Raw genomic sequence first — 17243 nt, forward strand, 5'->3', positions numbered from 1 at the left:
CAGCTGATCACATCTAAATTCCTTTTTGGTTTAATCCTCCATCCGTGCTCATATCTTTATTCCATTTTCATTGTTTTTATTTTTTCTAAAATCCCAGGAGAGTCAAAAACAGCTGATCGGGTTGATTTAAAGGGACAGTTCGCCTCTTCTGACATGAAGCTGTGTAACATCCCATATCAGCAACATCATTTCTGAACATCTTCTTACCCCCTGCTGCGTCCTGTGAGCAGAGTTCCAGCCTCGTTTTGGTGTTGATGAAGGTAGTCCGGCTAGTTGGCTGGGGTAAGGTCAGCTATTGTTAACTTATTGATCACATTAATAAGTGGCTTCAGCCTCTGCTCAATACTCTGAAGTTTGTCCCTTTGATTGCACCGTCCTGAGGACTGTCATGATGTTAATAATGTGAGTCCAAACACATAAAACTGCATCACTGAGAACAAAGTCTGCAACAAAAAACACAGAAGACACGTGGTTTTGTGCTCTTGTCAGTTACCTTTTATTTATTTTTTTCATTTATAATTCATCTTCACAGCCTGCCAGCCTGAGTCTTCTGGTCGAGTTTTCAGCTTTTCTGGGATCGTACAACAAACACTTTGATGCTCGTTTCACAACAAAAATACCTGAATTAGCTTAAAAAACACAGAAACGTTACTTGCTGTGCCCAGAACGCGCTCAGTTTCAGACGGACACGGCTGGAAAAGTCACCGACACAAACGGAAAGCTTTTATCTGGATAAACATCTATTTTACTTCTCTGTTTTTTCTTTTTAACTAAAGTTTAAACAAACTAGTTTCTACTGATTTTCAGTTTTAAACATCTGGGATCAAACACGGATCCATCTTCCTCAGTTTCTCATCATCATCACAACATCAGCATCCACATCTGTAAAAGCCCTAAATGACCGTAGCACCACAGTTTAAATAAAGTTGTATCAAACGTTTGGTCAGAGTTGGTGTAAAAGGCACGTTACTGACACACAAAAACACGCTACACCAAACAGCTACACGTCCGTCAGAGGTCACATGGTGAGGTCACGTGATGCTCCACAGGTCTGACGACAAAAAGAAACACAAATGACGTCCTCGTCTTCATCTCATGCATCGAATGTACAGGAAGAGGCGGCGGGGGGAGGAGCCTCATCACAGGGAGGAGGAGCCTCATCACAGGGTGCGTCGGAGGTGGAGGAGGAAGAAGAAGAAGAAGAAGAAGACCTCACTGACACTTCCACACAAACAAGCTGCGGAAAAAAACAGACACAAAGTTATCAAAGTTATTAAAGTCTGTTAGCTTAGCATGGGTTTAAAGTCTGTTAGCTTAGCATGTGCTTAAAGTCTGTTAGCTTAGCATGTGTTTAAAGTCTGTTAAATTAGCATGTGTTTAAATAAAGTCTGTTAGCTTAGCATGTGTTTAAAGTCTGTTAGCTTAGCATGTATTTAAGTCTGTTAGCTTAGCATGTGTTTAAAGTCTGTTAGCTTAGCATGTATTTAAAGTCTGTTAGCTTAGCATGTGTTTAAATAAAGTCTGTTAGCTTAGCATGTGTTTAAAGTCTGTTAGCTTAGCATGTGTTTAAATAAAGTCTGTTAGCTTAGCATGTGTTTAAAGTCTGTTAGCTTAGAATGTGTTTAAGTCTGTTAGCTTAGCATGTGTTTAAGTCTGTTAGCTTAGCATGTGTTTAAAGTCTGTTAGCTTAGCATGTGTTTAAAGTCTGTTAGCTTAGCATGTGTTTAAAGTCTGTTAGCTTAGCATCTGTTTAAGTCTGTTAGCTTAGCATGTGTTTAAAGTCTGTTAGCTTAGCATGTGTTTAAATAAAGTCTGTTAGCTTAGCATCTGTTTAAGTCTGTTAGCTTAGCATCTGTTTAAGTCTGTTAGCTTAGCATGTGTTTAAAGTCTGTTAGCTTAGCATGTGTTTAAAGTCTGTTAGCTTTTGGAGGCAGAGCCTTCAGTTATCAGGCCCCTCTCTTTCTGGCTTTCTGGTGCCACATAAATACATCAAATTAAATTTAAATTCAGGCACAGTGGAGATGTGAATTCACATTTTCAAACTATAAAACCTCCTTTTCTCAAAGATACAGATAAGATACAGGAAGTCTGAATCTCACCTGCAGTCGCTGCCGCCGGCGCTGATGACGTATTTATCGTCACAGGAGAAGCGAATGTTGGTCACATGAGCAGAGTGACCAAAATAACGCTTGTGTTTCGCCTGGAAACAGAGGAGGAGATAAGGTGAAGTGGTGGACGGATCGGTCGGCTCGCACCCGTCTGAGGTCTGAGGTTCACTTACAAACTTTTCCGTGCAGGGGAAGTCGAACAGCTTGATGAGGCCGAAGTCGTCTCCGGTCACCAGGCTGAGGCCGGCGTGAGAAACACAAGCGCAGTTAACGTCGGCCTTCTCTGCGTTACGAGGCCAAACACCGAGAACCTCATCGCCGAGGATGCTGAGGAATCAACACAGAACCACCGTCAGAACCCGGGGATCCCAACTCCTGATCCACAAACCATCAGAGAACTCTCAAAGGGTTCCAAAACAGGACGGAGCTTCTATAATAATAACAATAATAATAATAATAATTTATTTATATAGCACCTTTCATACACACAATGTAGCTCAAAGTGCTTTACAAATAAGATCAATATACAAAGTGAATAAAGTAAAATAACTACAAGAATAACAAAATAGAGCACACTAGAACATGTTACTCGGGGGGGGGGGTAGATATAAATTAAAGATAAAGTACTAAAAATAGAAAAATTAATTTACCAATAAAATAGAAAAACAATAAATGTAATATATAAATAGTAACAATAATAGAATTTATAAAACTAGTAGAAGGCGAGGGTGTATAGATGTGTTTTTAGCTGCTTTTTAAAGTTGAGTAGTTCTGAAATGTACGGAGGTGTCAGATGTGGGCTCCATTCTCGGTCCAGTGCTTTTTTTCCTGAATCTGCTTCTGCTGGGTTCATCTCTCAGAAGAATCTGGAATCTATGTTCACTGCTATGCAGATGACTGTCAGATGTTTCTGCTAAAGAGCAAAGCCGCGGTTCCTTCAACGGAAGGAAGGAGCCTCGTTCGCCTGCCTGGATGAATCGCAGAAGACTGGAAATGTCTGAACTTGAATGAGTAAAAGACGGATGTGGTACCTAGGCTTCAGCGGGCATAGAAAATGGACACCTCACCTGGTCCAGGTGGCCCACGTGATCCTCTCAATGACGGGCTGCTCTGTGACGATCTTCCCTGTAGGAACCTCGTGCACCTGACGGGTGTAGGTGCTGGTGGACATCTGAGATGGAAAAAGCCAAACCGATGGGTCAGAGGTCACAGCAGAATCTGAGTCACAGCCCCGTCATCAGAAAGTTTAAATCTGCTCACCTGGACGTAGCGGCTGTCGGCAGAGAAGTCGATCTGGATGACGAAGCCGGGGATGTCCTTACAGTAACCGATTCGATTTAGGGAAGGTCCGAGAGAAAGGTCGTAGAAATCAACAGCACTCTCAATCGAACCCACCGCCAGGAACCGATTGTCCGGACTGAACCTGAACCACAGAAAACCCTCAGTGTTGGCAAGAATCACAGAATCTAAACCTTACCCTGCCCTAAGGTTAGAGTTACCCTAACCCTAACCCTGCCCTAACCCTAACCTAACCCTAACCCGAAGGTTAGAGTTACCCTAACCCTAACCCTGCCCTAACCCTAACCCTGCCCTAAGGTTAGAGTTACCCTAACCCTAAGGTTAGAGTTACCCTAACCCCAACCCTGCCCTAAGGTTAGAGTTACCCTAACCCTAAGGTTAGAGTTACCCTAACCCCAACCCTGCCCTAAGGTTAGAGTTACCCTAACCCTAACCCTAACCCTACCCTGCCCTAACCCCTACCCTAAGGTTAGAGTTACCCTAACCCTAACCCTACCCTGCCCTAACCCCTACCCTAAGGTTAGAGTTACCCTAACCCTAACCCTAACCCTAAGGTTAGAGTTACCCTAACCCTAACCCTAACCCTAAGGTTAGAGTTACCCTAACCCCAACCCTGCCCTAACCCTAACCCTGCCCTAAGGTTAGAGTTACCCTAACCCTAACCCTAACCCTACCCTGCCCTAACCCTAAGGTTAGAGTTACCCTAACCCTAACCCTAACCCTACCCTGCCCTAACCCTAAGGTTAGAGTTACCCTAACCCTAACCCTAACCCTACCCTGCCCTAACCCCTACCCTAAGGTTAGAGTTACCCTAACCCTGCCCTAACCCTAACCCTAAGGTTAGAGTTACCCTAACCCTGCCCTAACCCTGCCCTAAGGTTAGGGTTGCCCTAACCCTAGGGTAACCCTAAGCCTAACCCTAACCCTATCGTTAGGGGCTGAAGTCCCTACCGGATGTCCTGGATGGCCACACTGCGATCTCTCTTCTTGCCCCACACTGTGAGCGAGTTGACCAGAAGGACGATGAACTCTCCGTTCTCCATGCCGATGGAAACCATTTCTCCGTTGGGGCTGTAGGACGTGCACTTGGCAGGATGTCCCAAACTCACCTTGTTCAGGAGTTTCTGATGCACAAAAACATTTAAAGGATGTAAAGGCGTAAAGGATGCAGACCAGCAGCATGTAACCTCAGAGTTCAGAGTTCAGAGTTCAGAGTTAGAGTTCAGAGTTCAGAGTTAGAGTTCAGAGTTCAGAGTTCAGAGTTCAGAGTTAGAGTTCAGAGTTCAGAGTTCAGAGTTCAGAGTTAGAGTTCAGAGTTCAGAGTTAGAGTTCAGAGTTCAGAGTTCAGAGTTAGAGTTAGAGTTCAGAGTTCAGAGTTAGAGTTCAGAGTTCAGAGTTCAGAGTTAGAGTTCAGAGTTCAGAGTTAGAGTTCAGAGTTCAGAGTTAGAGTTCAGAGTTCAGAGTTCAGAGTTAGAGTTCAGAGTTCAGAGTTAGAGTTCAGAGTTCAGAGTTCAGAGTTAGAGTTCAGAGTTCAGAGTTAGAGTTCAGAGTTAGAGTTCAGAGTTAGAGTTCAGAGTTCAGAGTTAGAGTTCAGAGTTCAGAGTTCAGAGTTAGAGTTCAGAGTTCAGAGTTAGAGTTAGAGTTCAGAGTTCAGAGTTAGAGTTCAGAGTTCAGAGTTCAGAGTTCAGAGTTAGAGTTCAGAGTTCAGAGTTCAGAGTTAGAGTTCAGAGTTCAGAGTTAGAGTTCAGAGTTCAGAGTTCAGAGTTAGAGTTCAGAGTTCAGAGTTAGAGTTCAGAGTTCAGAGTTAGAGTTCAGAGTTCAGAGTTCAGAGTTAGAGTTCAGAGTTCAGAGTTCAGAGTTCAGAGTTAGAGTTAGAGTTCAGAGTTCAGAGTTCAGAGTTAGAGTTCAGAGTTCAGAGTTAGAGTTCAGAGTTAGAGTTCAGAGTTAGAGTTCAGAGTTCAGAGTTAGAGTTCAGAGTTCAGAGTTCAGAGTTAGAGTTCAGAGTTCAGAGTTAGAGTTCAGAGTTCAGAGTTAGAGTTCAGAGTTCAGAGTTCAGAGTTCAGAGTTAGAGTTCAGAGTTCAGAGTTAGAGTTCAGAGTTAGAGTTCAGAGTTCAGAGTTCAGAGTTAGAGTTCAGAGTTCAGAGTTAGAGTTCAGAGTTCAGAGTTCAGAGTTCAGAGTTCAGAGTTAGAGTTCAGAGTTCAGAGTTCAGAGTTAGAGTTCAGAGTTCAGAGTTCAGAGTTAGAGTTCAGAGTTCAGAGTTAGAGTTCAGAGTTCAGAGTTAGAGTTCAGAGTTCAGAGTTCAGAGTTAGAGTTCAGAGTTCAGAGTTCAGAATTAGAGTTCAGAGTTAGAGTTCAGAGTTCAGAGTTAGAGTTCAGAGTTAGAGTTCAGAGTTCAGAGTTCAGAGTTAGAGTTCAGAGTTAGAGTTCAGAGTTAGAGTTCAGAGTTCAGAGTTAGAGTTAGAGTTAGAGTTCAGAGTTCAGAGTTAGAGTTCAGAGTTAGAGTTCAGAGTTAGAGTTCAGAGTTCAGAGTTAGAGTTCAGAGTTAGAGTTCAGAGTTCAGAGTTAGAGTTCAGAGTTAGAGTTCAGAGTTAGAGTTCAGAGTTCAGAGTTAGAGTTCAGAGTTAGAGTTCAGAGTTCAGAGTTCAGAGTTAGAGTTCAGAGTTAGAGTTCAGAGTTAGAGTTCAGAGTTCAGAGTTAGAGTTCAGAGTTCAGAGTTAGAGTTCAGAGTTAGAGTTCAGAGTTCAGAGTTAGAGTTCAGAGTTCAGAGTTCAGAGTTAGAGTTCAGAGTTAGAGTTCAGAGTTCAGAGTTAGAGTTCAGAGTTAGAGTTCAGAGTTCAGAGTTCAGAGTTAGAGTTCAGAGTTCAGAGTTCAGAGTTAGAGTTCAGAGTTCAGAGTTCAGAGTTCAGAGTTAGAGTTCAGAGTTCAGAGTTAGAGTTCAGAGTTCAGAGTTAGAGTTCAGAGTTCAGAGTTAGAGTTCAGAGTTCAGAGTTAGAGTTCAGAGTTCAGAGTTAGAGTTCAGAGTTAGAGTTCAGAGTTCAGAGTTAGAGTTCAGAGTTCAGAGTTAGAGTTCAGAGTTAGAGTTCAGAGTTCAGAGTTCAGAGTTCAGAGTTCAGAGTTCAGAGTTAGAGTTCAGAGTTAGAGTTCAGAGTTAGAGTTCAGAGTTCAGAGTTCAGAGTTAGAGTTCAGAGTTAGAGTTCAGAGTTCGAGTTCAGAGTTCAGAGTTCTGAGTTCAGAGTTAGAGTTCAGAGTTCAGAGTTCAGAGTTAGAGTTCAGAGTTCAGAGTTAGAGTTCAGAGTTCAGAGTTAGAGTTCAGAGTTCAGAGTTCAGAGTTAGAGTTAGAGTTCAGAGTTCAGAGTTAGAGTTCAGAGTTCAGAGTTCAGAGTTAGAGTTCAGAGTTCAGAGTTAGAGTTCAGAGTTAGAGTTCAGAGTTCAGAGTTAGAGTTCAGAGTTAGAGTTCAGAGTTCAGAGTTCAGAGTTCAGAGTTCAGAGTTCAGAGTTAGAGTTCAGAGTTAGAGTTCAGAGTTCAGAGTTCAGAGTTCAGAGTTCAGAGTTAGAGTTCAGAGTTAGAGTTCAGAGTTCAGAGTTCAGAGTTCTGAGTTCAGAGTTAGAGTTCAGAGTTCAGAGTTCAGAGTTAGAGTTCAGAGTTCAGAGTTAGAGTTCAGAGTTCAGAGTTCAGAGTTAGAGTTAGAGTTCAGAGTTCAGAGTTAGAGTTCAGAGTTCAGAGTTCAGAGTTCAGAGTTCAGAGTTAGAGTTCAGAGTTCAGAGTTCAGAGTTCAGAGTTAGAGTTCAGAGTTCAGAGTTAGAGTTAGAGTTCAGAGTTAGAGTTAGAGTTCAGAGTTCAGAGTTAGAGTTCAGAGTTCAGAGTTCAGAGTTCAGAGTTAGAGTTCAGAGTTCAGAGTTAGAGTTCAGAGTTCAGAGTTCAGAGTTAGAGTTAGAGTTCAGAGTTCAGAGTTCAGAGTTAGAGTTCAGAGTTCAGAGTTCAGAGTTCAGAGTTCACCTTGTCAGCCAGGTCCCAGATCCGGATGGTCCCATCGTCGCTGGCAGAGATGAAGACATCTTTGAAAGGGTGGGCCGCCAAACCCCAGATCCCCCCCTGAGTGTGTCCGTTGATCATGGTGTTGGAGGCGGCGTTCTTTTCTCCGACCTCTATGATCTCCCCATCTTTGGTTCCCACCAGAATTTTACCCTAAAGGAGCGTCAGACGCAGGGCTTGAAAACTAAATTATTTTTCAATCGTTCCGTTCCGAACGGTTCAGGCATGTTTAACGTTTTCGTTCTTGCCACCAACATATCGTTCCTGAACCGGTTTCGGAACGTAAAATATCGTTCGTTCTTATCGTTCCGGCAGTGTTTGGCGGGCCTACGTGCGTGGACTTTACCTTAGAATAGACGTACTCATTAGTATTTGCCCTCGATTTACACCGAAGCTCTATGCCCAAAAATAATAAATCACCGGCAGCATCAGATGGGCTATCCATCCCACATAGCTTACTGTAGCCTATAGGCCTATTCTATGACAAATCATTTCTTATCAAAAACATTTCTGGGGGAGAGCCGGGACGAATGAAACACGTGCACCAATGCGTGAGATCCAAATTTCTGTTAAGCTTTTTTTCTGCCATTCTGAAGACTATATTTCATCTAATTCACTTATTCTATTATTATTACTTTAGGCTACTTACTTCAGCCCTGTTGCAGAATTTATAGTAGGGCTGAACGATATATCGTTATCGGATCTATATCGAGATATGAACATTCAAGAAAGTAATTTCGAAAAAGCAACGATATAAACGATATATTTCCCCGCGCTCGCCCTGCTTATCCAGCTCCGGCAGTCACCATAAACACTACTTTTAAGATTGCGCTTGAACGCACCCCACCGCCAGCCAACCACAAAGCTTATTTCACGCTTGCTGTGGATCGACAGCTGAAGCCAACCAATGACAAACATAGGAGGGTGGGAGTGAGGGAGAAGCAGACTGAGACGCACACAGCCACACACAGTCACGGCGAAATCAAAACGAAAGAAACGAAAGAAAAGTGACATGAGCGCGGAAGATAATTCGGCCGGTGGCAGTGCAGAATCTAATTTTGTGCCACAACATAAATCATCCTCCATTATTTGGAGGTATTTTGGATTTAGAAAGGATGATGTCGACCAGAGCGAGGTGTTGTGCAGGTTGTGCTTGGCGAAAATTAATCAATAAAACTGCACTCTTTTGTTTTCTGTTTTTATTTTTCTGAAAAATGCTTGGTTTTCACCGAACCCGTAGTCATATCGTATCGTATCGATATCGAGATATCTGGCATGACACTTAAATCCTTTTTGTCAGTAAACCTGACAACGTTAACATTTCATACTTTTCGGATTTATTAAACTAACGATTCATCTGCTGTATGGTCATAACATCCTACTGCAGAAAACAACTAAAACAACTTTTGATCACAAAAAAACTACGACGGGTAAGATTTTACTCATCAGTGTCAAAAACAGGCTGGTGGGGCTAACAGGCTGGTGGAGCTAACAGGCTGGTGGGGCTAACAGGCTGGTGGAGCTAACAGGCTGGTGGGGCTAACAGGCTGGTGGGGCTAACAGGCTGGTGGAGCTAACAGGCTGGTGGTGCTAACAGGCTGGTGGAGCTAACAGGCTGGTGGCGCTAACAGGCTGGTGGAGCTAACAGGCTGGTGGTGCTAACAGGCTGGTGGAGCTAACAGGCTGGTGGTGCTAACAGGCTGGTGGAGCTAACAGGCTGGTGGGGCTAACAGGCTGGTGGAGCTAACAGGCTGGTGGGGCTAACAGGCTGGTGGAGCTAACAGGCTGGTGGGGCTAACAGGCTGGTGGAGCTAACAGGCTGGTGGAGCTAACAGGCTGGTGGTGCTAACAGGCTGGTGGAGCTAACAGGCTGGTGGCGCTAACAGGCTGGTGGTGCTAACAGGCTGGTGGAGCTAACAGGCTGGTGGAGCTAACAGGCTGGTGGGGCTAACAGGCTGGTGGAGCTAACAGGCTGGTGGAGCTAACAGGCTGGTGGTGCTAACAGGCTGGTGGAGCGAACAGGCTGGTGGTGCTAACAGGCTGGCGGAGCTAACAGGCTGGTGGGGCTAACAGGCTGGTGGTGCTAACAGGCTGGTGGTGCTAACAGGCTGGTGGTGCTAACAGGCTGGCGGAGCTAACAGGCTGGTGGGGCTAACAGGCTGGTGGTGCTAACAGGCTGGTGGAACCAGATGGAACCACAGGTGGAACCACAGGTGGAACCACAGGTGGAACCACAGATGGAACCACAGATGGAACCACAGGTGGAACCACAGGTGGAACCACAGGTGGAACCACAGATGGAACCACAGATGGAACCACAGATGGAACCACAGGTGGAACCACAGATGGAACCACAGGTGGAACCACAGGTGGAACCACAGGTGGAACCACAGGTGGAACCACAGATGGAACCACAGATGGAACCACAGGTGGAACCACAGATGGAACCACAGGTGGAACCACAGGTGGAACCACAGATGGAACCACAGGTGGAACCACAGATGGAACCACAGATGGAACCACAGGTGGAACCACAGGTGGAACCACAGGTGGAACCACAGATGGAACCACAGGTGGAACCACAGGTGGAACCACAGGTGGAACCACAGATGGAACCACAGGTGGAACCACAGGTGGAACCACAGGTGGAACCACAGATGGAACCACAGATGGAACCACAGGTGGAACCACAGGTGGAACCACAGATGGAACCACAGGTGGAACCACAGGTGGAACCGCAGATGGAACCACAGATGGAACCACAGGTGGAACCACAGGTGGAACCACAGGTGGAACCACAGATGGAACCACAGGTGGAACCACAGATGGAACCACAGATGGAACCACAGGTGGAACCACAGGTGGAACCACAGGTGGAACCACAGGTGGAACCGCAGATGGAACCACAGATGGAACCACAGATGGAACCACAGGTGGAACCGCAGATGGAACCACAGATGGAACCACAGGTGGAACCACAGGTGGAACCACAGATGGAACCACAGGTGGAACCACAGGTGGAACCGCAGATGGAACCACAGGTGGAACCACAGGTGGAACCGCAGATGGAACCACAGATGGAACCACAGGTGGAACCACAGGTGGAACCACAGGTGGAACCACAGGTGGAACCTGATCAGATGTATTACTGTCATGGCCGCCTGGCTCCTACCTTCCCTCTGCAGACGGATCGGACGTTCTCCACCGGCTGGCCGGTCTCCAGCTGAAAGGCTCTGCAGCGTTTCATCTCCTGGTCCCAAAGCTTCACAGCACCGCCCTCCTTAGTTCTGTCAAACACCACAAACATGCTGGGTCTCCCCTAATAACTCAGACCCCAAAAGCAGTCTTCTCTATTCAATTCAATTCAATTCATTTTTATTTATAGAGCGCCAAATACAACAAATGTCATCTCAAGGCACTTAGATAATAAAGTCCAATTCAAGCCAATTGGAATTCAATTTATTGTAATCATAATTATTCATAAAATAATCCAATTCGTTCATATAGAGCCAATTCAAAAACAATTTCCTAGCTAAGGAAACCAACAGAAGCACTGAAACTCTAGTCTTTAACCTATGGAATCGAGTCAGAACCTGACAGATGGACACCCCAGTTATAAGATCTAAAAAAATATATAATAAGAATAATAATAATAAATATAAATTAAAAAAAATAAAAAAATAAAAAAAATAAAAAAAATAATTTAAAATTTAAAATTTAAAAAATTTTAAAAAATTATTTTTTTAAAAGATCTACCGTTGGGTCGCAGTGTGCCAACGGAGACCGGTGGGAGAGTAAACAAACTGGTCCTATCGCATTCAACATACAACAAGAGCCAGGCTGCAAAAAAGGTCTAAATCAGTCCGAGTCCCCCGACCAATACCAAGAGGTTAGTTAACCCTCCTGTTGTCTTGCGGGTCAAAAGTGACCCACTACACTGGAAAAAATCTAAATCTTACCAAGTATATTTGTCTCATTGAGTATCTCATTACACTTAATATCAGACACAACTGCCTAACAAGCACCATTTCAGCCAGATATAGGGACTTGTTTTAATACAATACATCTGGAATATCTTGTTAAATGAAAAAGTCTTGAAAACAAATTGTTTTGAGTCGGATTTCACATGAAACAAGCTTTTTTTTTTCATTTGAAGAGGTTTTTAAGCTAAAGTCCTAAATATCACATCTTATTGCAAGAAATCTTAACAAGCCGATTTTCACTAGTTCCATTGGCAGATTTTTTTGCTTATTTCAAGCAAAAACGTCTTTTATTTGTTCTGTATTTTTACTTATTTTTGGAGGGGCATTTTTTCCATTGTACCATGTTTAGCTGTAGAAAAAACACCTTAAACTATCTTTTTCCAACTTGAAATGTTATGACTTTTCCTAAAGGGACCCCATCATTAGAAAAAGTCAGACTTTATTTTTGTTTATGTCTCCATGTGGGCTGTACACCACTGGGGCACAAAGATTGTCTTATGGGTCATTTTTGACCCGTGAGTTATAAAAACATTTAAACACCAGAAAAAAGTTCACTGTTTTTTTCCCTTTCAATATAATTAATTCAGAAGTAATTACTTCACATTTATATAATAGCAATAATAAACCTTTATTATGTAAAAGAAAACTGAGAAAATAAGAAAACTGTTGGTCCAACTGACAGTTGGTTTGTGGTAAAAATAAAAAAAGTGTAATCCTGAAAACTGGTGATTGTCTTTTTGTATTGTGTAACAAAAAATACATGATAAAAAATGTATTGAGTTGAGTTGAATAGATAAATAACAGGTGGTTTCATCATACTAAATAGATTTTGGATTTAAAATTAAAATTTGTTTTGGGGCTCGACTGCTGCTAACCACTACCACATATTCTGGGATTGTCCCAAGGTAAAAGTCTTCTCCAGGCTTCTTTAAGCACAGTCTTTAACATTCAAACACCCCTGAGTTTTCCTATACCTGGGTCACGTTCCTTTTTTGAAAAGTAGGAGGGAGATAAAGCTGCTGCAAATACTCTTGGTGGCAAGTAAGAAAACAATTACAAGAAGATGGCTAAGCCCGACTCAGCCTACCTTAGATCACTGGTTTGGAATTACTCTGGAGATATTTAGGATGGAAAAACTGACCTACCAAATAAGACTCCAAAAGGACAAATTTGATCAAATCTGGAACAACTGGATTTCATTCATAGCACCCACGAGACTTCATTTGACCTCACTGGTAATATTGCTTTGTAATTTACTCATTTTATCTGTGACTGATTATCGATGTTTATCTCTACCACAGCGGCGGCGGGGAACCCCTCCCTCGTGTTTTTTTGCACGTAGTTCTGTAACTGTTCTTCCTTCCGTTAAGTTATTTCAGAATTCTCTATAAGTGAACTTGTGAGCCTCCCCTGGCTCTACTTATCTTGGACAATTTATCGACACAGGCTTTAAACGGTTAACTGTGTTTCCACTGATGTCACTCTTGTGCAGGTCTCTATGTTATCAAAGGAGAACGGGTTCTGCAAGGGACACTCAGAGTCTGACCCACGATTTGAGACTCCATGGACTCGTGCGCTGAACGGTGTAACTCATGTTCTGGGTTTAAAACAAGAAAAACTGGAATGTCATATGTTTAACTTGACCATGCAGATGTATTCCCATGTCCATTCCAAATAAACATACAATTTAAAAAAAAAAAGGTTTGACTCACGGTCGTTCCTTGCCCCCCGTGACGATGAGGCCGTCCCTCAGGGTGGTGTACATGGTGAAGACGGGGCCGCTGTGGGCTTTCGCCACCACCCTCACCAGGAAGTGCTCCCTCCAGACGTACACGTCCCCGTTGATCGCCCCCGTGAACGTCAGGTTGTTCTGGACGAGACGAGAACTGGTGAACAGGAGCTCAGCGAACATTAACTCAGAGAAAAGCGTTTTTAAAAGCAGCGTTTTTCTCACAGCGCCGAACGCCACCGACAGCATGGTCTGCATGCGGCCGTCCTCCACCGAGCCGATCACGCCTTTCTTGTACATGAGCGAACCTCCAACCAGAGTCCAGAACTTGATGTGTTTGATTCCCACCGACACAAACTGGGTGTCGGAGTCGGGCCTGAACTCCACCACAAAGATCCGCTCTGCGTGGCCCCCTTTGCTGGTCACCCTGGTGCCTGGTGGAGAGGTCAGAGGTCAGCTTATCCGCCGTACATATGGGGGCATTTTGTTTGGGTTAGTCTGTGGATGTGTTCTTTTTTTTTTTATTAGGGACCGAGCAGTGAAACTGCAAGGACTCTATGGTATCTGTAAGGATTCTTATTATTCCGTCTTCTTTCCGTCCGATTCTTTGCAAAAGAAACACGAAAACTCAGGACATTTTGCGAGCGCCACCTGGCAGTCAACGACATGAAAGAATCTAAACTTTATATTTTTGGGAGTCGCTCATTGACTCTGTAGCGCCCCCTATGATGCTTAAAAATGGTGCTCGCATGGCGGTTAGTTTCGCATGGGACGACGAAATTTGGTACACGCATTCATCATGCCAAGACGCACAAAAAAGTCTCAGGCCGCCATGGTCCCACATTCACAGTTTTGGTGCCATTTTTGACCGATTCCACGCCTTGCATAAGATCGAACTCGTCCTACAGATTTAATGCTACAGACTTCAAACTTGGCCAGGTTACTCTTAAGAGATGGGGGAAAAAATTTATGGGGAAACTTTTTCAAAACTTAAAGGGCGTGGCCGTGACGACGCCTCAAAGTTTGATGACTCGCCATCACTCGCCACAAAAAATGGAGTCGCTTATAACTCCCACATACATTATCCAATCTGTCCCAAACTTCATACGGTGAATGCTGGACCCAGAGAGAGGGGGAACAACATGCAGCAAAGGGATATCCGATGCGGGACTCGAACCGGGGCCAGATGCAACGAGGACTATAGCCTCTTGAACATGGGGCGCCTGCTGTACCCACTACGCCACAAACCGCCCCAAGTTGATGTGTTCTAAAAGGAGAAGTTCGTTTTTTTAAACCCGGACCTTATATCTTGCATAAAATACGTTCATCTACTCACGATAACAGTTTGGTGAAAGCCGGCGTCCTTCGGACGATATTTAGATCGGCGTATTTCCATATAACGGGAGTGAAAGGGGGCATTATTCCAGAAATAAGGTCCAGGTTTAAAAAAACGAACTTCTCCTTTAACAGTAGAGACTTTGACTGGGACAAGAGAAAACGTGTCTATTTAAGGTTATGGGGAACTTCCTCAGGTGTTTTAGTCATGATCCTTGTTTGATATATCGGTGAGGAACTAAACACTGTTAAAGGAGACTACCGCACCAGGTTACCACATGGAACATAGGTTAGGGTTCCTGAAAACAGATCTCTACATAACTCACCTTCCTGCCACCTCCACACTGTGATGGTGTGCTCAGGCTCCACCCCCACCGACAGCAGCAGCTTCCCCGTGGCGCTGAAGTTGACGTAGCCAACGCCTTTAGCATGGGAACAGCGCAGGATGGATAGCGTCTGCTTGGCCATTGCATCCCACACATGGATGGATGGGGCGAGGCCTGTGAGAAGAAACCAAAACATAGAAACCAAATATCTAAGAACCTAAAGGCAAGGAGTGTGAAAGCTGCAAGGACACAAGTTTCCTGGGTCCTGTGGAACCATGGACCTGAAGCTCTGGTCTTTGATCTGAGCATTAAATGTGGAGCCAATTACCTTAGAAGTAAATAGTTTTGCAATACATTTGGTATGAAAATAAGCAAAAAGATAAGGCTCCAGATTATTCTCCAGGAAGTTTGGTCATAAGGGAAGCCCACAAGCCTAGAGGGCCTAGGAACTAAAGCGCTAAGTTGTGCACCAAACAAGGAACTAAGGGATAGAGTATTGCACTGAAAAAAACTACTTTTGTCTTTAGCATTCTAATAAATGTGGAACCAAGGAGATAATCCATAAAGATGGTAAAGAACCAAACTGAGGGATCTTCTACTGAAACAAAGACCTGCGGCATACAGGGATCAAAGGTTCCCAAAAGCCAAAGACCATAGATTCCATGCAGCCAAGAACCGACAAAGTTACTGAGCTATCTGCTGTCGATGTCAACAAAAATACAATAAAGTAGTTTACAGAAACATATGCAGCACTGAACAAGCAACTCTGATGTTCTACCAGGTGAAAATGTCTGTAGGAACCAGAATAATTAATAATAGCAGCACAATGCTTAGCTTCCACGCTGTGTTCCCGTCTGCCTCTCTTAGGGGCGTGTTGTTCGTGTTGTTTTTAATTTACCTTATACAGCTACACTTAAACTAACCTGGATGAATCATTTATGGTAGCAGAAAGGCTAAGGAATGATCAATGATGACTGAGGAAGAAAAGACCAATGCATCAGTGAGCCAAGGTCCCAAGGCCCAAAAAAAGGCTGATACCAAAGACCAAGGTTACTGAGAACCAGAACCAATAAATCAACCTGCCCAGAGCCTAAATATACCAGGGAATGTGGTTGCTTGGACCAGATGGAATGAAATCTAGGAAACAATTCATAAAAAACATCAAAAGAATGCATGAGTTGAACAGTTGAGGTCCAAAAAAACATGCTTCCAACTGTGGAACAGATGATCTAGGGAACCTAAGGACAAAGGACAAGGTTTCCTGCGACTTGTTCAACAAACATTCAAGGAAAAGACACGAGGAATCTGAAGAATCATAAATCTAAGGTAGTAAGAAAGCAAAGGAACCACAGAACAGAGCAACAAGAACACAAGAACAATGGGGTGTTGGAAGGCCGACTGGACAGCCGGGTGAAGGTAAAAAAACACACGAAGGAACCAATGGACCCAAGAATGACTGAACTAAAGGGGAAAAGGAGTAAAGAGGTGGAAATGTTGAGTATTTAATGGAATTAGTTATGATTCATTGACCGAGGAGCGAGATAAGCAGCCGGTCAATTTATTTATGGATCACACATTACTTCCATTTGGTTCGGGTGTAGCAACAAACTGCTAGCTAGCTAGCTAACAAACAACGACATGCTAGCTGATAGATAGATAGATAGATAGATAGATAGATAGATAGATAGATAGATAGATAGATAGATAGATAGATATTGGCCACACAAACTACTAAGCAAGGCTGTGTTTGTGGTCTAACCTGCTCTAGTTTCCTACTGCCATGCCCACACTGATGCGTAAACCTATGAAAACACTGTTTGCAGAGGTTTAAGGGCCACGTTAATGTCAGTCTGTGGCTCCACCTGCAGAAAGCAGCTGCTGATATGACCAATGAGAAGGTGGTGCTGCTGATTGGTCAGCTGGTGGAGGGAAAAGAAGTAACCAATCCTGACTACTTGCTAGGTGGGGTCCTACATCTTCTGTCCGATGAAAAGAAGCTGGTAAGCTACCAGAGATGTGAGCAGTGGGAGCAACTGCCCCCTGCTGCTCCCTGCTGCCCCCTGCTGCCCCCTGCTGCCCCCTGCTGGTTCCTGCTGCCCCCTGCTGGTTCCTGCTGGTTCCTGCTGGTTCCTGCTGGTTCCTGCTGGTTCCTGCTGGTTCCTGCTGCCCCCTGCTGCCCCCTGCTGCCCCCTGCTGCCCCCTGCTGGTTCCTGCTGGTTCCTGCTGCCCCCTGCTGCCCCCTGCTGGTTCCTGCTGGTTCCTGCTGCCCCCTGCTGCCCCCTGCTGGTTCCTGCTGGTTCCTGCTGCCCCCTGCTGGTTCCTGCTGCCCCCTGCTGCCCCCTGCTGCCCCCTGCTGGTTCCTGCTGGTTCCTGCTGCCCCCTGCTGCCCCCTGCTGGTTCCTGCTGGTTCCTGCTGGTTCCTGCTGGT

The 17243-nt window shown here is 44.5% G+C and overlaps 1 protein-coding gene across 4 annotated transcripts in view; it reads right to left on the reverse strand.

Moving 5' to 3' along the window:
* Positions 1-482: 482 nt before the first annotated feature.
* Positions 483-17243, reverse strand: part of LOC142378174 (echinoderm microtubule-associated protein-like 6) — a 63459-nt gene continuing 46698 nt past the window's right edge. For all 4 annotated transcript variants that reach the window (XM_075462415.1, XM_075462414.1, XM_075462413.1 and 1 more), the window contains 11 exons: positions 14816-14989; positions 13380-13588; positions 13138-13295; positions 10615-10729; positions 7407-7595; positions 4359-4531; positions 3369-3531; positions 3176-3279; positions 2282-2435; positions 2100-2200; positions 483-1237 (listed from right to left, as the gene is read on the reverse strand). In XM_075462415.1, coding sequence (XP_075318530.1) covers positions 1213-1237; positions 2100-2200; positions 2282-2435; positions 3176-3279; positions 3369-3531; positions 4359-4531; positions 7407-7595; positions 10615-10729; positions 13138-13295; positions 13380-13588; positions 14816-14989 — 1565 coding nt within the window. In that variant the 3' untranslated portion in view covers positions 483-1212. The remainder of the gene's footprint in view (positions 1238-2099; positions 2201-2281; positions 2436-3175; positions 3280-3368; positions 3532-4358; positions 4532-7406; positions 7596-10614; positions 10730-13137; positions 13296-13379; positions 13589-14815; positions 14990-17243) is intronic.

The sequence above is a fragment of the Odontesthes bonariensis genome, chromosome 4 (genome assembly GCF_027942865.1).
Source record: "Odontesthes bonariensis isolate fOdoBon6 chromosome 4, fOdoBon6.hap1, whole genome shotgun sequence".
NCBI classification, from domain to species: domain Eukaryota; kingdom Metazoa; phylum Chordata; class Actinopteri; order Atheriniformes; family Atherinopsidae; genus Odontesthes; species Odontesthes bonariensis.